Raw genomic sequence first — 26,318 nt, 5'->3', positions numbered from 1 at the left:
GTAGCTTTATACGACCGCAGAGGTTGAACCCTGAACAGTTGGGGCAAGTGTCCATAGACACAACATTCAAGCTGGATTCAGCTCTAAATTTGGATTGCGATTAAATAGTTGACACAGCATAGGTTTCTGACACAGAATGAATGTGTTCTAATGAACTTAAATTTTTTTGTTTTCTCTTAGAGCAATTCACTATGCTGTTGAATATTAATCCTCTCAAAAAAATGTTTGAAGAAATTTTCTTTTTATTTATGAAATTTCAAATGAGAAAAATTGAACCCAATTTTTTAATCACACCCCCCTTTCCCTTATTCCAAAACTAATCTCAATTAAAATATTCTAATGGAGTTTGCAACAATAACTACTCATTTAAATACATCATAAAATATTAAGATGTAAAAAAACTGCTTGTTATCACTGAATGGTAAAGATTATATAAATTTATCAGTTGGTAGTAAAAAGTGAATATACATTGTATATTGTATATAACAAAGATTTAAGTTGATTCTGGACAAAGAAAGATAACTCCAATTAAAAAAAATCTTGCTATTGCACAATATTATGCAATAAGATATTACTTGCTTACTATTCTGGACAAAGAAAGATAACTCTAATTAAAAAAAAATTTGCTATTTCACAATATTGTGCAATTAGATATTTCTTGCCATTGCGCAATACTGTGCAATTGAAAAGACTTGCTATTGCACAATACTTAATATAATAATTTTAGATCCTGATTTGGACCAACTTGAAAACTGGGCCCATAATCAAAAATCTAAGTACATGTTGAGATTCAGCATATCAAAGAGGCCCAAGAATTAAATTTTTGTTAAAATCAAACTTAGTTTAATTTTGGACCCTTTGGACTTTAATGTAGACCAATTTGAAAACAGGACCAAAAATGAAGAATCTACATTCACAGTTAGATTTGGCATATCAAAGAACCTCATTTATTCAATTTTTGATGAAATGAAACAAAGTTTAATTTTGGACCCCAATTTGGACCAACTTGAAAACTGGGCCAATAATCAAGAATCTTAGTACATTTTTAGATTCAACATATCAAAGAACCCAACCGATTCATTGTTTGTCAAAATCAAACTAAGTTTAATTTTGGACCCTTTGGACCTTAATGTAGACCAATTTGAAAACGGGACCAAAAATTAAGAATCTACATACAAAGTTAGATTCGGCATATCAAAGAACCCCAATTATTCAATTTTGATGAAATCAAACAAAGTTTAATTTTGGGACCCTTTGGGCCCCTTTTTTCCTAAACTGTAAACTCCCAAAATCAATACCAACCTTCCTTTTATGGTCATAAACCTAGTGTTTAAATTTCATAGATTTCTATTTACTTATACTAACGTTATGGTGCGAAAACCAAGAAAAATGCTTATTTGGGTCCCTTTTTGGCCCCTAATTCCTAAACTGTTGGGACCTAAACTCCCAAAATCGATACCAACCTTTCTTTTGTGGTCATAAACATTGTGTTTAAATTTCATTGATTTCTATTTACTTAAACTAAAGTTATTGTGCGAAAACCAAGAATAATGCTTATTTGGGCCCTTTTTTGGCCCCTAATTCCTAAACTGTTGTAACCAAAACTCCCACCTTTCTTTTGTGGTCATAAACCTTGTGTCAAAATTTCATAGATTTCTATTACATTAAACTAAAGTTATAGTGTGAAAACCAAGAAAATGCTTATTTAGGCCCTTTTTGGCCCCTAATTCCTAAAATGTTGGGACCAAAACTCCCAAAATCAATACCAACCTTCCTTTTATGGTCATAAACCTTGTGTTAAAATTTCATAGATTTCTATTCACTTTTACTAAAGTTAGAGTGCGAAAACAAAGTATTCGGACGACGACGACGCAGACCACGACGCCAACGTGATAGCAATATACGACGAAATTTTTTTTCAAAATTTGCGGTCGTATAAAAAGGTTAAAATTTCTTGTATTGTTAATTTCTCTCTTATTTTGAGTAATTTGATAACTATATATCACTTGCAAGGTCCACATGCACATCAGACAGTTTTCACTTGACCTTGACCTTATTTCTTGAATCGGTGAACCAGGTTAAGTTTTGGTGGTCAAGTCCATTTCTCAGATACTCTAATAATAGGTCTAGTTTATTCAGTGTATAGAGCTGTAAGGTGTACATGTCCAACTGGCAGGTGTCATCTGACCTTGATCTCATTTTCGTGGTTCAGTGGTTATAGTTAGGTTTTGGTGTTTTGGTCTGTTTTTTTCGTAAACTATAGGCAATTGGTCTACTATATTTGTTGTATGGAAGAATTGTAAGCTGTACATGTCTGCCTGACATGGTTCATCTGACCTTGACCTCATTTTCACGGTTCATTAGTCAATGTTTAGTTTTCTTGGTTATGTCTGTTTCTTAGAACTATAAGCAATAGGTCAGCTGTATTTAGTGCATCCTGTGGCAACCACTAAGAACTGATATGTGATTGCATGAATATCTTATGAAAACAATAACTTTGTACTGTGTATCTGGGTCATTGTTTTGTTTTTGTACAAAGCTGTGTTCATCAACATGTTCTTGTCCTGATATGCATGTAATATTTGTCACTGGGTGTTAAAATATCAATCCATCCAACTAATAATAAACTAAACTTCAAACTTTAAAAGAAACATTTAATAGTATTATTAAATAAATAAATTTCCATATATATTGCAACAAAAATTATGATTGACAACACTGATATGTAAATATTGTATGAAAGATTTATACATTAATCACAATCATATACATGTGCTAACACCTGGTATAAAAATATCATTGAAAGTTTATAAGTTCACAAGCATTTCTGGTTGTGCGTTTTTTTACACTGGTTCCTAAGGTTACAATGACTGAATTTGCATATATGTTAATCTTACAATGTTAAAGAAAATAATCAAAATTACAATTTACTTAATATGTTGATTTTTAGTAATATTATGAATCATTCCACAGCAATTTTGTAAATGTGATATAGAATTTATTTAAATAAACTTATATTCTAAGATTATAATTTACATATCCCAAATCAAGACAATTACTTAAAGATACAACTAAAGCATACACAAGACTAAGACTACCCAACTGTGATAAAAATTATCTAATTAAACTGATGATATAAAACAGTCAATAGAATATGAAGACAGATAATTTTTTGAAGCTTTATTCCAAACAGTCTCTGAGCATATTTGTGTTTTGGACGGATGGACCCTGAGTGGTCGCTTAAACTAACCCAATCACAAACTTTGAAATATCAACTATAGAAAAAAATTCAAAGCCAATAAACCATGATAGAGGGGGCAGGCTTAATAATACAGATTCATCATAAGTGGATAAAAGTTTCAGAGTCAATAGACTAAGAGAGCTAGGGCCACACAATCTTCATGAGATGTGCCAATGCATACTTCAACTGCATACCAAATATTAATAACATACCATCCATAGTTCGTCATAAATTGACCTAATAAGAAAGTCTTTAAAACTAGTTGATACTGGAAACAGCAACCTGAAGTCTGTTTTTTGCGACTTTTTCTGTGGAGATAAAAAATTGAGTTCAACCCCTCCCATACGAAACTGCAAAATTTTCATGCATTCATTTTCAAATTTATTAGGAAAACAAGTGCTCTCATTGAAACCAACCGAGTGTTGTCATCAAGCTTCATGTTGAAATGATATTTTGCCTGAATGGATGGATGCACAGAAAAGGACATTTTTCATCATGGAACACACTTGTATATTTTCAAAATAAAATGGGCAAGTCCACGACTCTAACTACTGGTAAAAAAAATTCATGGCATGAAACCCTTAATTAATGATGTCATCTAGACTAGTCAATATTTTCTGATGGGGTTTTTGCGGAAATATTTTCTGAATACCTGCTCATTTACTGAAAAGTTATGGTCCAACAGCTGAATGTTTGTACAACCTTGAAATTCTAAAGTTCATGTTTGAATTGTTGCATTTTTACTTTCTCAATATATCAGTCATTTATTTCACTTAAATTTGTTTTTCTACAAAAGCTCATCAGATTCTTAGCAAAAAAAACATACACAGCACTGCTCTTATCATAAAGTATACAAATCCCATCAGACATTATACCAACACCAATTTTCAAACACAATATGATAAAAACATACATTCAGTTTGGTCACTGACATCTTTAAGCATAAAAAAAAAATAACACATATTTATTATGTTACTGACTGATGATTGATTTAATGTAGAAATCAGAAAATGGTATTAATCGTTAAGTTCAAATTCCTAAATGTTTACTGAATTTTGAAAATTGAAATTCACAAATGCATTACATACAAGTTGAATGTATTGTAGTATTCTTTACATCTGAACACACTCAATGATTGTCAATAAACTGAGGTATATGATCATTTTCATCAGCATCACAATAGTTTAATACACTTGCATTTATACAAAATAATCTATTTCAAAAGTCAATATTTATTTGTTATGCAAATACACAAAATACTTTACAAGAGTTTAATCATTATGGGGAGATCTACTGCATTGATTGAAAAGTCTAACATCATTTTGTGCCTTGAATATCTGAGCATACATTACATTGATTAATGTCTAAAAATGTTCATGGATAGGATGAAAAGAATGCTATTATCAATGCACTGTATTTTGTGTATCAAAAAAGGTAGTGGTAAGCCTTGGAACATTTATATATCAAGTCAGTAAAATAGGGTTTAGATTGCATTCCATGCAATATTTACCTCAAAAATAGAAAAATATGTAACCATCCAGTCAATATCCCATTCCATTACAAATTCATAAAATGATGAAATAAAAAGAATTTATGTAAATAGCACAGACACCAAAGCAAAGCTTTTTAATTCATGGAAATTTGAAAACAAAGTAATATAAGTGTTTGACAACCAATAAGAAAATATGCACCAATAATTATTCTATATTATAAGGAACCGAATGAAAGTTTTCCACAGAGTCGTCTGCTCTTGACCAAGGTATTTAAACCTTTACAAGTTTACCTGTCCCATTGGTTTATTCCTTGAATGCCAACATCCTTTGATTTACCTACAATTTACCTGTAAAATTATGTTGGCGTTCGAGGAATAGGTGCAAGAAGTTATCACAACAAAAGTGCATGCTTTTCAAAACAATCAGTCTAATTAAACAGAAAGGTATATTCCAGGTAACTAAATCACATTCCTGCTTGTTAAGTTGTTGGAAATTCATTTATTTGTGTAACTGCTTGAACCAATATTTTCTTCTCTAAAAATAAAACTTTGAAATTGTTTCATCACTAAGTCTTTGGACTTGGATGCTTTTTCAATATTTCTATAGTTTTGTGTGCTGTAATATCCTCCTATTTGGAATTTCTCCAAACTTGTATATCCTCATACTTTCAGCATAAAAAAAAGAAAATTTTGAATAATATATTATTTGTTTGCAGACAGGGAACACAGAAAACAATACATGTAACATAAGTCAACATATAAGCAGATTGACAAAAAGCACTATAAATCTTCATAGAATCTATGTCTTGTAATATTGTTGAATATTTTGTACCAGCAATTTTTATTTAACAGTCTATTACAAGTGTAAAATTCAATTAATTGTTCAATTAAAAAGTTAATATAGTATATTTAATAATAAAATATTCAATATGATATGGATTTAGATAAATCTCTAAAATCCTTTTTTTAGTTTGAAATAATTGTATTTAACTAGAATTTCTTTAATTTTTTTTCAAATATATGTCTTATAAACATTTCCATTCCCAAAATATTTATTTATAATAAAAAGTAATAAAAATATTTTTATTTTCTTTATTTCTTTAGAATTTGTGATAATTTTAACCCAAAAATCTACTATATTTTCTTATCAAAAAGTGATAAAATGTTGCAATTTTATCAAGTTCTCTAATTAGTTTTTACATTTAAATACTCATAAAATCATTTCAATAGTTATAAAAACATCTATTGTTCTTATAAACACATCTATTGAAATATTTTTGTTGGCATTCAAGGAATGGGTAATATATAAAATGTTGGCATTCGAGGAAGACACCGTCCCATTGAATCAATACAATAGCTATTGTTCTCTGTGTAGTTTATTCACTTGGACATTTAAATTTCTTCTAGGAGAAATCTATCACTCATTGATTAATTTGCCTGACCAAAAAAATATCTTCTCTGTTGATTGAAATACATGTATAAACTCACATAAACCGCATGTGATACAGTATGTATTCAATATGAATAATATATATTCAATCTGTGCAATATAAGCACTGATTTACTGTGCCTATCCAATAAGCTTTGTGGTAGAGAATTACCTATTGCCTGACCAGTTTAAAAAATTGTCAATACAATTTGTCCATTTAAATTGTACAATAGGTATTGTGAGAGCTATTATCAACAGGTGGTCATTTAACTACCTGTAGATTTATTTACCTGGTTTGTTTTTGACAGAGCTAATTTAAATGAATGATACATGTAGCTAGCTTGCTTTCCTCATGTTTAATGTCCTGAATGAACTATTCTATTTAGGTATGGGACATTTTACATTAAATACAATATTTGTTCTTTTTAATCAAGATATTTATTGTAAATTTATTTATTTTGCTTACAATCACAAATAAATCATTGCTGGTATATCCCACTTTCATAATGAAGAATAAAGCACTGAAATTTCTATTCACTATAAGCCATTTGTACTTTTTTTGATATATTGAAAATAAATTTTTAACAGTAATTCCAATTGAAGTAGATCCTGAATATTAAATGAAACTCAGCATCACTTCTATTCCATTTCAGGAATCTAAATATAACATGAAAATATATCCCATTAGAAAACACTACGCCACACATAATTCATCTTGTAGAATTATTCACATATCCAAAAAAATCCATTTCACAAACACTTTAATTCCATTCAGGAATCAAAAACTTAAAATACATCCCACATTAAAAACACCATGAAGCAAACATATATCTCCTTTTTTATAAACTAAATCCACTGATTGAAATTTCCATCTTGACTATTTAGAGACACAAAAAGAAATGGCTTAAAATGTCCCATATCTTATTCAGGACATTGGTCATGATGCATGAGGAAAGCAAGCTAGCTATCGGTCATATAAATTTTACCTTTTAGAAATAGTGAATATTTTTTTACTGGGTAGTTAAATGACCACCTGTTGATGAGCTCTCACAATACTTATTGTACAATTTAAATGGACAAATTGTGTTGACAATTTTTTATTCTGGTCAGGCAATAGGTATTTAAATACCCCAAAGGTGATGAGATAATGACAGTAATTTCAAAAAGTTTATTTCTATTTTTTTTTAACTACTGCATGCATTTATGTTTCAGAGAATCTACATGTTTTTTGTGGTTCTTCAGTTATAAAGAATACATTTATGAAGACCTTTATTTAAACATTATCATTTCAAGTTTTATTTGTGAACAGACTAAAAAATGGCAAATTTCAATAGGTAAAATGTTGAAATTTGATCAGAAATCAACTTTTAACTTTTAAACTAGTGTTTATATTAAACAAATTGAAAATTTGTTATTGATTGAATAAATACAACATCAAATGCAGTTTTATAATTACTTATTTGTACATGTATTTCCATCATTGACAGTTTAATTTTTTGTTCAGGTAAATTAATCAGTGAGTGATAGATTTCTCTTGCATGAAATTTAAAGTTCCCATTGAATAAACTACACAGAGAACAATACCTGTTGTATTTGTTAGATTGGACAATAGAACTCACAAAAGTTTCAATCGACAGGTAACTTGCAGGTGAATCTGTGGAAAACTTGATAGGATTCGCAATAACAATACAAATGTAGTACAATACTGTATATCATGAAGCGGTGATGAAAATGAAATAAGTCAAATGGATAGACAAGTGCTATGGATGCATGGATGAAAAAAGTAACAATAAATCTTCCTTTGTAACAAAGATATATAAAGTATGACCATGCAAGTAAAAATAGAATAATTGCATTTTTGTTTTTTATAATGACTTTATAAGCCAGAATTTCAGAATAAAATTGAGAATGGAAATGGGGAATGTGTCATTTCAATAAATTTCAATCACTACAAGGTGAGGTCAAATTTCCAAGGTTACACTACAAAATTGATGGTTCAATTATTGTTGTTAATTACATGAATTAAAAATAGTAGCATATAAAGAGGCAATTAGTAAAGGCAAAAAAAAACACCAATTTCTAGAATATAAGACCTGAAATCTATAAGAAATTCTTATAAATATCAATTTTGATAGGTAGGGATTTTATCTGTATTTTATTTGCATTCTAATGAAGTTTCTTTATATTTTCAAGCACTATAATATAGTCTGTATCGAGAGATGAAATGATTTTAATAACAATGAAAATGACATCACAGAACAAAAGAGTAGAATATTATCACAACTACATAACATAATTAAAATAGTATCACAGAGAAAATTGTAATGTTACAGTCAAACTTAAAATCATAACCAAATATCTCCACTAGCATAAACACATCTCACAAATGTATCACTTCTGTGGATTCATGAGTATTCATAGAGTACCAATTTCCATGGATTCATGAGGATAGTAGAATCATGAATTTACGTGTTTGACAAAGTAAAAATTCCTGATAGATTTGTGTGCAAACTATACAAAACCCTGAACTCGAAGTCTTTATGGAAACAAATCTTTCCCCAATCCATGAAAATTGGTAACCATGAAAAATAAATAAATCCACAGTTCTTTATCAATGTATCATTAGTTTTCTAGTCACTTCACCAGTATTCTAAATCTGAGTCCCCTTCATCAGGACTGAACGAGGAATTATTACTATCATCACTACTAACACTACTATCACTTTCTCCATTGAACATGTTCTCTGGTGGCAGAACTTTACAAGCTCCAAAACGACTTGCCATCTGATGCAGTAGTAGCTCAATTTCAAAACTCAAAATGGAGTCATGAGGAAGATTCAGTTTATCAACTAATGCTCTTAGAACCGTTTTATTTAGCACAAAATTGATATATTCATCATAAACATCTAAGTTACTCAGATCTGCATCAGCGAATCTTTGTTTTAGTGTGTCTGCTGGCATTAATTGGGTTATTGAGCAAGTTTTTCCAAGAAAACACTGTTTGAAAATTACCCGTGTAGCAGTTTGTTGTAGGGTAGAAGTAGTTCGACCAAACATGCAGTTCACAAGTTTGTCACATACAGATCTTAAATGAAGAAACTCTGGGAAATCATTCTCCAAATATTCTGACATTTCTTCTACAATTTCCTTCCTGTTAAAGTAACCTGTGAAAAACAAAATATACAGTATTGTAGCATTTTACAAAGTTTAAAATTTATGGACTAAATTTTGCTTATTTGTGATAGTTAAAAACTAGAGGCTCTAAAGAGCCTGTGTCGCTCATCGTGGTCTATGGGAATATTAAACAAAGGAACCAGATGGATTCATGACAAAATTGTGTTTTGGTGATGGTGATGTGTTTGTACATCTTACTTTACTGAACATTAGCTACTTACAATTATCTCTATCTATAATGAACTTGGCCCAGTGGTTTCTGTGGAAAATGTTAGTAAAAATTTACAAATTTTATGAAAATTGTTAAAATTGACTATAAAGGACAATAACTCCTTAGGGGGGTCAATTGACCATTTTGGTCATGTTGTCTTATTTGTAAATCTTACTTTGCTGAACATTATTGCTGTTTACTGTTCATCTCTATCTATAATAATATCCAAGATAATAACCAAAAACAGCAAAATTTCCTTCAATTACCTATTTAGGGGCAGCAACCCAACAACAGGTTGTCCGATTCATCTGAAAATTTTGCTCTAAATGCTTTGGTTTTTCAGTGATAAGCCAAGAACTGCATTTTACCCCTTTGTTATATTTTTAGCCATGGTGGCCATCTTGGTTGGATGGCCGGGTCACCAGACACATTTTTCAAACTACATACCCCAAAGATGATTGTGGCTAAGATTGAATTAATTTAGCCAAGTAGTTTCAGAGGAGAAGATTTTTGTAAAAGATTACTAAGATTTACGATAAATGGTTAAAAATTGACTATAAAGGGCAATAACTCCTAAAGGGGTCAACTGACCATTTCGGACATGTTGACTTATTTGTAAATCTTACTTTGCTGAACATTATTGCTGTTTACAGTTTATCTCTATCTATGATAATATTCAAGATAATAACCAAAAACAGCAAAATTTCGTTAAAATTTCCAATTCAGGGACAGCAACCCAACAACAGGTTGTCTGATTCATCTGAAAATTTCAGGGCAGATAGATCTTGACCTGATCAACAATTTTACCCATTGTCAGATTTGCTCTAAATGCTTTGGTTTTTTGAGTTATAAGCCAAAAACTACATTTTACCCCTATGTTCTATTTTTAGCCATGGCGGCCATCTTGGTTGGTTGGCCGGGTCCACGGACACATTTTTACAACTAGATACCCCAATGATGATTGTGGCCAAGTTTGGATTAATTTGGCCCAGTAGTTTCAGAGGAGATTTTTGTAAATGTTAACGACGCCGGACAACGCTGGACGCAAAGTAAAAAGTACTTGTTCTAATCACCAAACTAGCATCATATTTTAGAATATTCTTGCAAAAAAAAGGAATCTTTCAGGGATTGTTCTTACTTTACATATAAAAATAAGGAGATGTGGTATGATTGCAAATGAGACAACTATCCATCAAAGTCCAAAAGAGGAGAATGTAAACAACTTTAAATCAACAATGGGTTAAATACATACTGTCTAGTAGGCTATATAAGGCCTGACATGAAAGTTTGTGAAATCGTACAAAAGAGAAAATAAAAGCCTGATTTATGCTACAAACAACAAGAGAAAAACATATAAGGAAGACAGTAACAAACAATTACAACAGAATAACAGGATCCTTAAATTGGGAGGGGCATGTAAAGAATGTAGCAATGTTAAAAGTGTTTTAAGCACTCAAACCCCCTCAAACCTTGGTCATAGGTGTTTATATTAGGAATTTGGTAACTAATGTCAGATCTTTGGTCTTCGCTGCTGAAATATTCATAACTGGTCTTATCTTTTGATATGAAAATCTTTTTTGGTCATCTTAGGGCAACCCATGATGTCCATTGGGTAAACTTGTGTTCCCTACATGATATACATTGTATACCCCACAATTTACTTTTTTACTGTATATTATTCTTACCCATATCTACTAGATGACCATACTGGTGAGGAGCTGATGCAAGTTCACTATGTAGATTTCTCCAGTTTAATGATCGTTGTATTGGAATGGACAAAAAACTTGCAAAAATTGGTGACATTTTTCTGAAATATATAAGACAATTCAATAAGGAACATTTAATTAGTTTCAAGGTAAAAATACTACTTTTTTATATTAATCTGGTATACAATATATTTGTAAGTGTCCTTGTTCCTTGTTTTTGTCAATACCACTAAAAAACAAGCTGATCAAATTTTTCATGAGAAAAAAACCAATGGTTTGATTGGCAAAGAATTAGAAGATGTGTCTTTAAAAAAAAAGATAAATTGAATAAACAAAAACCTTGCTCACAGGTTCAATTGAGTAAATACATTTTAATAATTTAATTTACCTTTTTTGTTTGCGTGTCTCCCACACAGTACCCCTGAGGGCAGCATTAGCACCTTTCTTCAGCAGTTTGTTACAAGCATTGATATCCCCTCTTATCACACAGTGGAATAAAGCTGTCTGACCACGACTGTTTTGAATATTGACCTGAAAAAGATTTTTCCACAGTTAGTTAATAATGCTCCAATCGGAAGAACTATCTTTTTAACACCATTTTCACTGCAAAGGAATTAAGAAATCAGGAAAGATTTATTCGAGTTGCATTAAGGTGGTAACTAACACTACAGGGAGATAACTCTGTAAAATCAGCTAAACGTTTTTATTATGTTGTGTTGTTAAAGGAATATTAAGCTTCTCGATGATTAAAAAAAGAGTTTGTCAAAGTGCTATATATCTGACAAAACGGTTGGTTCAAAATTTTTGAAAATTTTATATACTTGTTAAAGGGTCAAAGTAAATACTTTTTAAAATTTTATGAAAATTAAAAGAGCCAAATTAATTTTAGTGAAAGTGTTGGGTACCACCTTAAGTAATGAATTGTGTGGTTCATTCAACTTTTGCTAATTCAATTCACAAGTATTCTGATCACTGCATGGCCTCAATTACAATAATCAAATAGCAATAAATGGAGAAAATTAGCTTTATATCATAAATGTATAATAATGCACCTTTAAAATTGATGTTTTTATCGTGAATTCTTAGATTTTGAGAAGAACAAAATTTTTTGATGAAGACATCTTAAAATTAAAAAACAGAAAGAAAAAAAACCCTACACAATGTACAATACAAAATCTGATATTGATTTTGTAAAACTATATTATCAGGAATATCCATCGATAAGAATTTTAAAATAATGGAAAACATATGTGGTAATCTGGTACTTGTATCAAACACTGCATCAATAAAGGTACAATTTTTTGCACTAATAGTTAACGAAGATTACCTCTGTATCTTTGATAGACAACATGTAACTGAGGAAATCTTGTTTCACACACAAACTTGCACTATTGTCCTCTAGTGTGTCGTCACTACACAGTGAAAGATCTTCTAAGTACTCATACATATCTGTACATGAGGTATCACACATAGATAATAATGGGGAATTCCCTTTCCGATCGACAGCATTGATATTAGCACCATTCTCACATAATAATCGTAACAGTCTATCATCATGGCTATATATAGCTGTTTTGTGTAGAGGTGTAAGTTTACTTACATCATGAATGTTTGGATCACCACCATTACCTAAAAGATGTTTTACAATTAATAGGCAGAACAATTTTTAATGAAACATCTGCATGTTCAGTGAGACCTAATAATATTTTCCTGCAATACGTTCAATATTGTTACATTTTCGTTATTTCCAGATACAATGTAATTAGATGACATTCACATAGTATCTCCAAAATTATAACTCTGATAGGTACATGTAAGTTGTTTCCTCCTTCTAAAAGTAAATAAAGTAAAAAGTCACATGATTTTTATAGTAATAAATCAGGCAATGTGAATTTAAAATGTACATTTCTTCTACATCTTCATGTAAAACATGTAGTGAGTTCTCCATTGCAAATTTTTTTCTTCAAATTATATTATCATAATTAAAAATTCAAATTTATATAATGTTTTATAACTCACAAGAAAAACATCAAATATATCTCATCTAGTAAATATTTGTTTACTTTGAGTCTTGTTGCATGATAGATGATAAAATAATCAAAATAGATATCTATCAATCAACTACTAGTATCAATTTTTAAAGGCACCCTTTTAGATTTCGAAAATGAGCAGGCTAATGATGCTACAAGGCATCACTCGCACTTGCAAAGTGGAAAGGGATGAATATAAGTGGCAAAATTTTTTCCCAATCCACTATAAATAAATATGTTTAAACTAAACTAAACTATAATTCTTACTTTATACAGAATTGACTTTTTTCAAATACTGAAAAAATGCTATTTTTACTATTATTTTGTTAAGGCACAACTGTAATAAGAGTAATATAACATGACTTTTTTTTAATGTTGGAAAACTCCAACAAATATTTTCCTTAACAGAAAAAGTAAACTTACTCAGTATGACAAAGATAAGATCCTCCACATGTTCTATAACGTCCTCTGGTGTGGTCAGATATTGTTTATTTAATCCTATGACCAGATCTACATGTGGATCCCATGTACTGTGGTAACCTGACCTGTAACAAATATCATATTGTTGTACAAAACATTTTCTTTTAAATCTTACTCAAAGTTTCCTCTGCCTCAGACATTTCCGTTGTAATAAGTTTTGAAAGCATTTCATTAATATGTAAACAAATTTTCATAAAACTGTTTTTTTCTCTAATTTGTCAAAATTTGCATGTGTGTCTTAAAATGAAAGGATAATCAAAATTATTTTTAACAAACATTGGAGACAACTAATGTCTGATGCAAAGAGGAAATATATAATCTGTGATTGGGTGAAAGCAATTTGTTAACTGTTTACAAGGGTGGCTTGTTAAAGGATTTTTTTTAAGGTTTCCTGGGATATCTCAATAGTTGTCATTTATGAATTATTGATTTTAACTTTAAAGGTTCAATTGTCTTTATTTGGTTTTATCTAAATTTTTGGAATTTTAAAATAATTAAAACTCATTATTTTAAAATTTCAGGGGTCGAACTTTGGTTTGTTCCTCATCTGTACCACATAAACATATAAATAAAGGTGTTCTCTGATAACAACCTATAAAATAAAAAAGATGAAGTTTTTTTAATTTTTACAATAGTTTTTAATTTTAAAATAATTAAAACTCACCATATTCACTTTTTGTTTAGTTAACTTAAATTAATAACTTACCATATCTGATTGCTATGGAGATTAGGAGTTTTTGTCAAATCATTATAAAAATCAGTTAGTAGTTCTAAAGCAGTTTTTCCTGGTCCTTCATATTCACTTCCAAAATATGTCTAAAATAAATAAGAAGAAAAAATCAGTCAAAGGTCTCAACGAAGGGATGATATTCATACATAAAGAAAGATGTAAGATGTACAATAATGAGACAATTATCTTTGGTGGTTTGAAAAAAAATACATAACAAATTTATCCTTTCCTTTAAACATTTGTAGAAATTTGTATTCTTTAGGTCACCTATTTTCATGAAGTCACAATTGGGAATTCAGAAGAAATCAAGAAAACTTAATGTCATAATAGAAATTTTGATCAATCACTTGCAGAGAACAGTTATGTCCATACTAAGTGTGGAGAACAATTTTCCAAAATTAGTTGGGAAATTTGAAACATTTAAAATAAAAAGAGAGAAATATTATTACAAAACATATCTTGTGAATATTTAATATTTTAGTACATGTCTGATCTCTTTCTGTATTTGATTCTAAATAAATTGATCAAATCAATAATACATACTATACATGTACCACTGAAATTTATTACACAAATAATTAGCGGTAAAAACAAATAATACATACTGTTGGCACTCGAAGATTAACATTTACCCCTCTCTCTACTAACAGTTTGGCGAGGTACAAATGGCGGGGTCGAACTTTGGTTTGTTCCTCATCTGTACCACATAAACATATAAATAAAGGTGTTCTCTGATAACAACCTAAACAAAAAAGATGAAGTTTTTTTTACAATAGTTTTTAAAAATTGAAATTGTTTGTGCCAATTTCTTCTGAAAAGTTTTTTTTTAGTCATTTCTTTGATAAAATTATAAGCATGATAAACAGAGATTATAATAGAGACACCCCCAATAAAGAGTGTACATTTACGTCCAACATATTATTTGATCTCACACTCTAACTGTATGACATGCATGTTTATACTTTAATAACTTTTTTCATTCAAGCAGAAGTATGTTTACCAAGTTTGATGAACACGTCATTTAGTGTAAATCTTATTACCATTCATGTGAAGAAGATTCTTGTTAACGGACAATGACAAATTCCCTTTGATCTAGGCCATATAAAGAAAGACAAGGTTTCGATCCCTTGATTTTATATTGACATTTGAGCTCAGACATAGAAATTAATAATCAGGTGCATGTAACATTTAACTATTGTAGATAGGGGGGATAGGAGGGGTGCTGATCCCGAAATCACCGACTTTAAAAAACGAAATCCTGAGGTCCCGAATTTAAATAAAGTAAATCCTGACGTCCTGAAATTCGAAAAAAGGATTCCCTGATCACGAAAGTGTCAATTCCGAAATCCCAAGCTTAAAAAGACCCGATCCTGGAGTGCCGATAAAGGTCCTACCCCCGTCATTGTACTTGTGACTGTCTTTATAACAAGAACTTTCATTCTATTGTTTAACAAAATGCACTTATATAGCATTGTTGAAAAAAGTATGTTCATGTATTTCTAATTATTACAAACCTTCATCTAAATAAGATGGATTAATATTCTCTCTAATCAATCTTTCTGCTGCACCATAGCTGCCACTTTCTAAGGCTCTAGTTAAAGAGGTTTCATTGATGCCAAACTCAACATGAAACACACCACCAGCCATTTTATGTTCTGCTTACATTTGTATATTAAGAACTGAGTTACTGAAAAATATACAACTTCAATATTTAAAAGCATGAAGATTTTTTACCTACACTTCAACCACTTCAACAGTAGAATAATTTCCAATGTACTAAATTGTCTAATGAACTAAAAATCGTTAACTTTTTTTCTAACTTTTTTTCCCCGCATTTGCGCAGAAATCTCAATCTTTATTTCTTCTGTTCTTGTTTGTCATGAGACTTTGAGTAAAATATGACCAACATTGACAATATTAGGATATTTACTGGTTCTTTTTTAACATTAAAATATGTTAAAATTAAAATAATTTATTATTTGATACCGACTTTGTCCCCTTTCTCAGGAAACACCTGCCTCATATTCATGTTAATAAGGTTCCAATTCAGCAGACTATAGCTACTGATCACTGAGCCAGAAAAGGAATAATATGCCTACAGCAACTACCATGAAGATGGATTTGGCTATTAATTTAGGTCCTTTTTTGTCATATTGGTCCGCAACTTTTTATTTTAGGCCAATGGCTTTTGAATATTCTCTGAGCGTTTCTCATGAAGGTAAATCCAGACATACTCTTTGAATGCATGAGATTGGGATACGGTGCAGTCCTGTGTATCTGTGCACCTAAGACTTATGACTTCACTTCATTCAACTGATAAAACCAATAATTGGATAATATTGTGTGAACACATTCATAACATACAAATGTACTTTTATTTCATAAAATCTTCTCTTTGTATGGTTTTATCCTCTAGATTTTGTGTAATGTGTGTCCAAATTAGGGAAACCCCTGTTCTGAGAGTTCAATGTCTGGTGATTTCATGCATGCCTTCCAAAAATAGCTCATTTTGAATAAAGGAAAGATTTTGTACTATAGCTGAGTTTGAACCATGCACACTGCCATGGATGCAGAGCAAAAATTATTTAAATCTGATATAAATTTGACTTAAATAAAACAAATTTTATCACATGATGTAATTTTTTTTTATGGAAATTGGCCAAATACGGCAAATCAAGGGATTGCAGTTATTAATTAACTTTTGAACTTATCAATTTTATTCTTTTTTATCCCTTCAGAAGGCTAAAACAATAACAAGATCGATTTTATTTGTGTAACTGTGTTGATATGGCAAAATCAGGTAATTCCCGATATCATGGGCCGTGGGGACACCGCGGACTCCACTGTAAATAATTAAGTTCTCATTTTTATGTAAAACCAGAAAATGCGGTTCGGCTGCATAAAATTTGGATATATAAAAGTGTTTTTTTAAACATGCGATATTTCAAAATTTCAGAATGAAATACTCATACTATATGATTGGTGATTAAAAAGAACTGTGGTTTTAATGTTTATGTAATGGTGGTCACTTTGTTTTCTTGTTTATTCTATTTATGTAAGGAAATTGGTTAACTTTAATATTACTTATAGTTCTGTAACTCTTTCTTGTGAGACAGGCCATGAAATTATCCTTGTCGGGACTTCCTGTTCTGGCATGTGCCCCGCCAGGCTCCTTGTCCCTAGGAACTATAAGTATGACTTCACTCAACAGGATCGGGCAGTCTACACTAAGGATTTAAAATGAGCAGACGCTCATACGATTTGGCTTTCAAATATGGAACCTTTATTTACGACAAGTAGACTAGCCACCAACCACAGGCACTAGACGTTCTGTCAATAGTATTAATACTATTGACAGAATAGTATTAATACTATTGACAGAACGTCTAGTGCCTGTGCACCAACGTATACATTGTAATCGTATGTTCATCCATATATATGTCTTTAAGGTTCATGTGGACCCTATGGCTAAAATGTCCGTATTTTCACCTCAAAATTTTCTCTGAGTACAGGCAAACCTGTGCATCTGAAAATGTTTTAAGGCATAGCATGCCCTAGAAAAATAGAATTCAAATGCACTGTATGATTTAGAAAAATTCATAACTTAACTGGATTTTGCCGTACACTTTTTTTCGTCTCTGCAGAAGATGATAAGATTAACAAACAGTTGAGTTTACCTTGATATGGTCCACTCAGGTACACAGTTTAATTAACCAATTATTGTCAGGTATCTATTGTCCATCTAATGTCCATGTCAACTAAAAAAGCTCACTTTAGTCTTTACCTGTGGAGAAGTTCTCAAACCTGTTTCCCAACTTAGTTTTTTTTGGCACCTTCTGGAGGAATGAAAAAAAGTGCACGGCAAAATCCTGGTAAGTTTTTATTTTTCTAAAACATAAAACATACTTAAAATTCATTCATCTAGGGCATGCTATGCCTGAATTTTTCTACAAATGCGCAGGTTTTTCTGTACTCAGACTAAATTTTGAGGTGAAAATACGGCCATTTTAGCCATAGGGTCCACATGAACCTTAAAATGAACATCTTGTTTATATTTACGTAGTTTTACATACTTTGTCCAATATCCCAGAACTTGGATAGACAACGTAACAGTTAAAACAAATGTATCAAAAGACAAAAAGACAATTTATCCATTCACTATTTTTCAAGTTTACAGCTGAATCACTAAATGACAATGACTCATTCATTTTCAGATTTATTGAATATTGATTTTTGTAACTTATGTAATGATAAATTTTGTGACATGACATATAAATAATAAGTCTTATAATTTTTGCACTTTCTATTGCTTTTTACCTATTGCCATTGATGCAATCGTTCAACAAAGACTATCAAAAACAGACATACTTGAGGTTCGTCTTTTTCTTTGTTTACATAAAAAGCGAATGAGTTAGCTCCCTTAGGAGACTGACCTCATCCAATAACCTGCAATTAATAGTAAAATCCAAAGCACCATTGTGAACCTGACTTCCAGTGAAAAAAAGGGGTGGGGGAATAAACTGAAATAGAAAAAAGCTCTTAAGGTGGCTGGGGCATCTCAATATAAATCCAGTTTTTTTTAAATAATTTGTCTAAATGAATTTATCAACCTTTTTTCAAATAAAATATAAACTATTATGCATAGAAAATCAAATTTTGTGTGAAAAAAAGAATACCTAATTCTCTATTTTAAGTTTTTTTTTTAACTATTCATCGAATCGATGCTATGCAAGTATCAACTGATCGAGACGACCATATAACCCGATATAAACATAATATAAATATTAATAGATAACGACCACGTGCAATATGTGTTTTTCAGGATCTTTTTTGGTTTCATTATTTAGGTTACAATTTTACAAAGTATGTTAATCATCGTTTTTACCTGTGTAAGTATGATTTTTTTTTGTGTGGATATAATTACTGAACAAGATGGTTCATCTTTGTTTCACTTTCGATGTTGACATTATGTTCCTTTTAATAGCCAAATACATAAAATTCAAATCAGAATTTCTTTTAAAACAATTATCGTGAAATATTGATATTTGATAATCTTTTTAATCAAAAATCAACTAATCAAAGAATTTTTCGTAATATATATTCATATTTTCAAAAATTCTTTATGGTATATAATGTTAACATATATATTTTTACTATTGTGTACACGTGGAAGAGGAACTATTTATGACGCTACCTTACGTTATATTGTTATGATTTGTTTAGTTACTATCGGTTTTCAATATGCACTAACATTTTAGAATTATAGTATTTATATAAGCGTAGTTTTTCTGTTGCCTGTGAAGAACTTTGCAATATGCTTTCCGGTGGCATTGGTGTTTACTTTGTGTACCTTTTCTTTTCAGAAGGCAGAATATATAACTTATGTTACAAAGTTTCCGTCTGAGTCTGACATATGTCAATTGTCCTTGACCTCAATTTCATGTTTCAGTGATTACTTGATAAAAAAGTGAAATACTCACTTATTATGAGTAATAGGATTAATATATTTTGTGCATAATTGAACTAATCATAGATACCAGGATTGGCATTTTGTAGATGCGCCTGACGCAAAAGACCTATCAGTGACGTTCGAATAAAAAAAAGTTGAAAAGGCCAAACAAAGTACGAAATTGAAAAGCAGTGAGGACCAACAATCCCTATAAGTTTTGACAAATAGTATACAGCTAAGATAATTTATTCCTGAAGTAGAATGAGTTGTTTTCCCATAATGCTTTATGTTCCACAGTGACATCCATCCACAATATCTTACCAGTACCAAACACTTAAAATGTGAAGTGTCTGTTATGCAATATTTGGTTTTTATGTTAAAGTTTTTATCATTGGAAACAGTGACACTATTTATACATGTTACTGGTATATGGATTACCAAATGGGAAAACAACTCATAGAAAACTTGTTTGTCATAAAACACTGTCAAACATTCAAACATACTATCAAAACTGATCTGTGTCCACACTTGTACGTCAAGTACAAATAACGAAAATGTGTGCCTGTTATTTGTACAATAGTTGGCTGATTGCAGGATAAAAGAAATACGTGTTTCCTTGAAAATTTATCTAGTTTTTTTTTAAATGAGTGTCGTGTTCCTTCTGTTAGTTACCTAGTTCGGATTAAATTATCACCACCTCATGTTAAAGTACAGACCTCGTAAGTGGGCTGTCCTGTCATTATTGGTGGGTGAAAAAAAGAAAAGATATTTTAAGCTGAGTATAATTTTTCGTTTCATATTTCGTTTCATATTTAACTTCTTTGATGTTCAAGCATTGTATTTTCACATTTTCATGATACAATCAAGGGAAAACAAAGCAACAAACAAAAACAAAAATTTAAAAACACAATTACGACGAGAGCTATATTAGGTATCGTGCATACTCCTTATATACATCTGGTATCGGGCCGGCTACAGAGTTAATCATTTTCACTGTAGTGCGTCCAAATAATTTCCTTTCATAGTCTATAAGTTGTTTCCAAAATCCAGTGTTTGGTCGAATGATAGGCCTTCTTCCACGTACATAATCATGGGCCACTACCAAAGTCATTTTATGTTGTTTCATAAGATAAACTATGCATAATGTGGCTGATCTGCTGACACCAACGGCACAATGAACAACTACTTTCCCGCCACGAGAGGCGATATGACTTATCTCGTCTGCCACTCTGTCGAAATGTACATCTAATCGAGCACGGGGATGGTCATCCACATGTATTCTGAGTGACTGGATTCCGGGAACTTGAATCGTTGGCACATCATTAGTACTGTTAATTATATGCGTTATGCCATGTCGTACCAATCGTTCGTGTGTAATTGCCGAGGCACCACACAGATATAAATGGTCTGTTATTTTTGCAAGAGATGAACGAGATGCCATTTTCGACTCTCAACCTGAAAAAAAAGAAAAAAGTTTAGCTTGAACACTTATAATATGTAAATTAGACGGAATATAAAACCATGCTAACATGTTTAACCCCGCCACATTATTTATGTATGTGCCTGTCCCAAGTCAGGAGCCTGTAATTCAGTGGTTGTCGTTTGTTTATGTGTTACGTATTTGTTTTTCGTTTTTTTTTTACATAAAAAAGGCCGTTAGTTTTCTCGTTTGAATTGTTTTACATTGTCTTATCGGGGCCTTTTATAGCCGACTATGCGGTATGGGCTTTGCTCATTGTTGAAGGCCGTACGGTTACCTATAGTTGTTTATGTTTGTGTCATTTTGGTCTTTTGTGGATAGTTGTCTCATTGGCAATAATACCACATCTTCTTTTTTATATTTCACCGAAATTTATATTTGGGCTTACAAAAGTAAAACTGAATTGATAAAATTGAGAATGGAAATGACCGTTGGGAATATGTCAGAGACAATAACCCGACCAAAGAGCAAAAAACAGCAGAGGAAACAAAATGTGTACTAGTTCAGTTAGAATGGACTGCATACTTATCTCCAAAACATGTTCTTGCATGTTATTTCTTCGCGTCACGTTGCGAAGATCTTAGTTTCAGTAAACTTGCACGCCATTTTGCACAACACACCAGTTAGTTCTGATTAAATTATTGCCAGGTGGTTTGTCAAAATCTGCTTCATTTTATTCGACTTGCATAGAACTGTCATCTTCTTAATTATTTGTATATCATTCGATAAACCTTTTGAATACACAAGGTCATATCCTGCAAAAACAGGGACTTTAGAATTAAGCAATACAATATTATGTAAGTGATTTTACTTTTTTATGAAATATGCCTACGATCTTTCGCGATATTCACCTTATCGTGAAGACAATTTCTCAATACATCCGCGGTAAAACGTATGTAGCGATGATTTCGATTTAAACTAAACAATTAATATATAACAGATATGATGCTCTCATATGATAGACACAAGCTTTTGAGTGCTATACTTTCATTTTATTTAGTACTGAGCCGGATTGACAATATCCACAACTCATTTTAAGAAATGAAGAAATTAGATCATTCACCAAAATCATATACACGTAAAGAGTAAGTAGCTTCAGGTTTCATTTTTAAAAATATATTATACTTTAAAGTATAAGTACCCATTGGTATGAGTGAATGGTACACTGACCCTTGGAAAAGATATTGGGTAAATGTTGGACTCATTTGATAGGTTGTTCTATGTCCTAATTTTAATAATTTCACTGCCACTGTTTTTTTAACATGTGCTTCGAATATTTCAATTTTGATCCCATAAGGCTTAATATTTCTGACAAAAACATAAATCATAAATATACTTTTGAGACACATTGAAACGTATTAATACATTTATTTCTTTTCCTACAACAGTTTTTTACACATCATATAATCTATAGTTAAATACATGAGAATTTAATTTTCACAAAGTTTCTGGACTCAGTCATGGATATCTTCAAATTTTTGGATGTTGAAATGTATTGTGTTGTTGATATGTCATGGCTCTTTGTAAAGAAGAATAAACAAAAAAGACAAAATTTCCACATTAATTTAATGTTTACATCAGATAAATGTTTGGTATAGAACCAACAATAGAGTTAACCATTTTCACTGTGTTACGTCCATGTATTTTTCTTTCATATGCAATTAACTGTTTCCAGAATCCAGGATTAGGACGAACAATTTTCCTCTGCGTCCACACAAAATGATGAGCATCAAATAATGTCATGTTCTGATGTTTCATGAGATATGCTATGCACAGAGTTGCTGACCTACTAACGCCAGCTACACAATGTACTAAAACTTTGCCTCCTCGAGAATGAACTTTGTGTATCAAGTCAGACACTCTATCAAAGTGTACGTCTAATTGAGAAAATGGACGATCAGGAATGGAAATCTGTACACATTTTATTCCTGGGTCCATTCGATTAGGTACATCAAGTGTGCAGTTGACCACATCTGTTATTCCTAATTTGTTTAGACGAGTCCTTGTAATGGCTCTTTCCCCACATAAGTACATGTAGTCCGTTATTTTAGCTATCGACGAAAGAAATGACATTGTCTGTTAAACCGTCTTTATTCTGCTTATCTCTAAAACAAATGAAACACATTGCAATGAAAAAATGGCTATAAAGTCGATAAAGCAATAGTTATCAAAGGTTCCAGGCTTACAATTTATTACGCCAGAAGAGCCTTTCGCGTCTACATAAGACTCATTAATGACGCTCAGATAAAAAAATATTTAATGAGCCAAACAAGTTCAAAGTTGAAGAACATTGAGGACCAACAATTTTTAAAAAGTTGTGCCAAATATGACTAAGGTAATCTATATGCCTGGGATAAGAAAATCCCTGGTATTTCGAAAAAAAATATACTTTTGAAAAACAGGAAATTTAGAAAAATGACCATATCATTGATGTTCATGTCAACACCGAAGTGCTGACTACTGGGCAAACGTCTGTTAATTATCATTAACAATATAGCTACGTTTAAAAACAAACAATCTGTCACATGTGAAACCAAGAAGAATCAATAAGATGAATAATAATCAAACTTTATATTTCTGTTATGCTGACTTTTTACTTTCACCAGAAAAACATATATGAAAACGAGGAATACTAAATATTTAAACACGCAAGGAGTTGCAGGTCAAAAGAGACACAAAAATAATAGACAACACTTCTAAGATCATTTTACCTTGGTGGAACCTTAGTGACTAAATAATATCTAATTGTTTATATAGAATAAGATTTGTTATAAATCATGCAGTACAGAAAACTGAATACTAAGTCGATGATAACCTCGGGGATTAAAAGGCGGACGATGTCCTTACAATTAAAAGGTATCGTCCTTCCATATATGTTTAACCATCCTAATTTTCCTAGTTCCAAAAAAAACATGAAAGTAAAGGAACAAGATTGACAGAAATAATCTTTGTAAAAAAAAAACTAAAAAAAAAAACTAGATATTAAATAATTAGAAAGAAAGGATAAGCTTCGAGGCACTTGATACGCATTTCGACAGCTTTTACAGAAGCAAAACTTCCTTTCGACCTTTCTCTCGCTCATACCTGTCTTGTTTCGCCAACCAAGGAGGATGTGTGTGTAAAATGCAAGTCATCTGTATAAAGTATTAACATTTTATTAAGTGTGAAAAAGAACTTCAATAGGCAAACAAAAACCCTGCAAATTTCTAGACTGAGCAGTTTTGCACATTATTTATTATAAGTAAATAATTTATAAAACGTAATCTATTAAATTAACAATTTGAAGAGACCGTTTAAACGTCATGTAGATTTTACAGGATAAGTTAACGGTGTAGATATAATAGGTTAAGATTATACTCACCATATGACAATTGTCAGAGTTCCACTAATAAGTTAGTCTTTAAATCCATAGAAAGCTAATCATAAATCCGATAAAACTTCTGTATCACGAAAATAAGAAAGATACAAATCTGATCAAAGCTAAATGAAAAATTGCTGATTTATATGTCAACACACAAATTATTACCTATATAGTCTGGTCACCTGAGCTGCTTAATAAACATACATTTAAATACTGTATATGGTCTATAGAAAATACCTGTGTAACTATAGCCTTGTAAAATAATCAATGGTAATTCATAATCCAACTACCTAGCGTAACAGTGTCAATCTATAGAAATGCACTAAGCATTGAGCACTGTCGAGTTCTACTTAAACACTGCCATATTCAGACAGCAGTTGTAGGCCAGATTTCAAAAATCTTAATTGATTTATTCATAACATATTGGACAATAACATGCATCAGATAACAAAATACATAGATATTGTGGTATGAATGCCGAAGGAGGTATATACTTGTAACACAATTAAATCATAACAATGTACGGATAAGATATTTAAATATATAAAATGACCTAGACCATATCCTAATGCACCTCATTAGTAAAGTGGTTGGTCTCACTATTCCGATAAAAATGAAAAGAGAGTAGAAAAAAATGAAGTTAAATAGAGTTGAAATTTCGAAAAATTCCCCCAAATTAAAAAAAAAACCCACAAAAAATATCGAAATTCTTGGAAAATTCAAAACAGAAAGTCAATTATCAAATGGCAAATAGTTATGAAATGTACCACAGGCTTATAATTGAATGGGATAAGCAAATCAGAAGCTCAAACATATTTAACGAATGAAAAAAACAACTGTCATAGTCATTACCCTGACTTTGTACACGCATTCGCTTATATAGATAATGGTGGATCTTACCTAGTTTTATCTTTAGCTAAACCTCTCACTTGCATAACAGTCGCAGATATTTCAATTATTTTGACAACAATGTGCGAGCGAAACAAAACAGAAATCAAGAAACACAACGAAAAGACAAACAAGAGACAACATCTGATAAACAAATTTAATAATACTTTTAGATATTTGGATGATATTTTGGCTCTCAATAATGACGACTTCAGTATGTATATTAATGAAATTTATCCTGCTGAACTTACTTTAAATAAAGCTAATACTAACAATGAACACTGCCCTTTCCTCGATCTTGATATCTATATCACTAACGGAATGCTGAATACTAAAATTTATGATAAAAGGGATGATTTTTCATTTCCTATCGTTAACTATCCGTTTTTAGATGGTGACGTTCCCTTGTCACCATCTTACGGTGTTTATATATCTCAACTTGTACGATTCGCTCGTGTATGTAACAATGTTTTAGATTTTAACTAGAGAAATTTATGTTGTGTATTACTGAAAAATTATTACACCAGGGTTTTCGATATCACAAACTAGTCAAAACATTTACTAAACTTTATCATCGGTATAAAGACATCATTCGTAAATATAGCTCAACATGCAGACTTCTTATACGTTCAGGTATTTCACATCCAA

General features: G+C 31.0%; 3 protein-coding genes across 4 annotated transcripts; all 3 read right to left on the bottom strand.

Moving 5' to 3' along the window:
• Positions 1-7,322: 7,322 nt before the first annotated feature.
• On the bottom strand, positions 7,323-18,923 carry LOC134686903 (uncharacterized). Its single transcript, XM_063546740.1, has 9 exons — positions 18,810-18,923; positions 16,007-16,179; positions 15,098-15,234; positions 14,469-14,578; positions 13,706-13,827; positions 12,580-12,881; positions 11,641-11,783; positions 11,232-11,353; positions 7,323-9,325 (listed from the first exon to the last, which is right to left on the bottom strand). Exons 2-9 carry the CDS (start codon positions 16,137-16,139, stop codon positions 8,802-8,804), a joined length of 1,593 nt encoding a protein of 530 aa, XP_063402810.1. The 5' UTR covers positions 16,140-16,179; positions 18,810-18,923; the 3' UTR covers positions 7,323-8,801.
• Positions 18,924-20,727: 1,804 nt separating this feature from the next.
• LOC134686902 (dual specificity protein phosphatase 14-like) lies at positions 20,728-25,135 on the bottom strand. 2 transcript variants are annotated; one of them, XM_063546739.1, is made up of 2 exons: positions 25,020-25,135; positions 20,728-21,396 (listed from the first exon to the last, which is right to left on the bottom strand). In XM_063546739.1, exon 2 carries the CDS (start codon positions 21,380-21,382, stop codon positions 20,864-20,866), a length of 519 nt encoding a protein of 172 aa, XP_063402809.1. In that variant the 5' UTR covers positions 21,383-21,396; positions 25,020-25,135; the 3' UTR covers positions 20,728-20,863. The 2 variants fall into 2 exon arrangements, with proteins under 2 accessions (XP_063402809.1, XP_063402808.1); XM_063546738.1 differs by lacking the exon at positions 25,020-25,135 and adding an exon at positions 24,948-24,993.
• Positions 22,994-23,455, bottom strand: LOC134687719 (dual specificity protein phosphatase 14-like). The gene has a single exon (XM_063548177.1). The coding sequence runs from the start codon at positions 23,453-23,455 to the stop codon at positions 22,994-22,996; it is 462 nt and encodes a 153-aa protein (XP_063404247.1).
• Positions 25,136-26,318: the final 1,183 nt, after the last annotated feature.

The sequence above is a fragment of the Mytilus trossulus genome, chromosome 10 (assembly GCF_036588685.1).
Source record: "Mytilus trossulus isolate FHL-02 chromosome 10, PNRI_Mtr1.1.1.hap1, whole genome shotgun sequence".
NCBI classification, from domain to species: Eukaryota; Metazoa; Mollusca; class Bivalvia; order Mytilida; family Mytilidae; genus Mytilus; species Mytilus trossulus.
The sequence above is the reverse complement of the archived record's forward strand: the minus strand, read 5'-3'. Positions and strand labels throughout refer to the sequence as shown.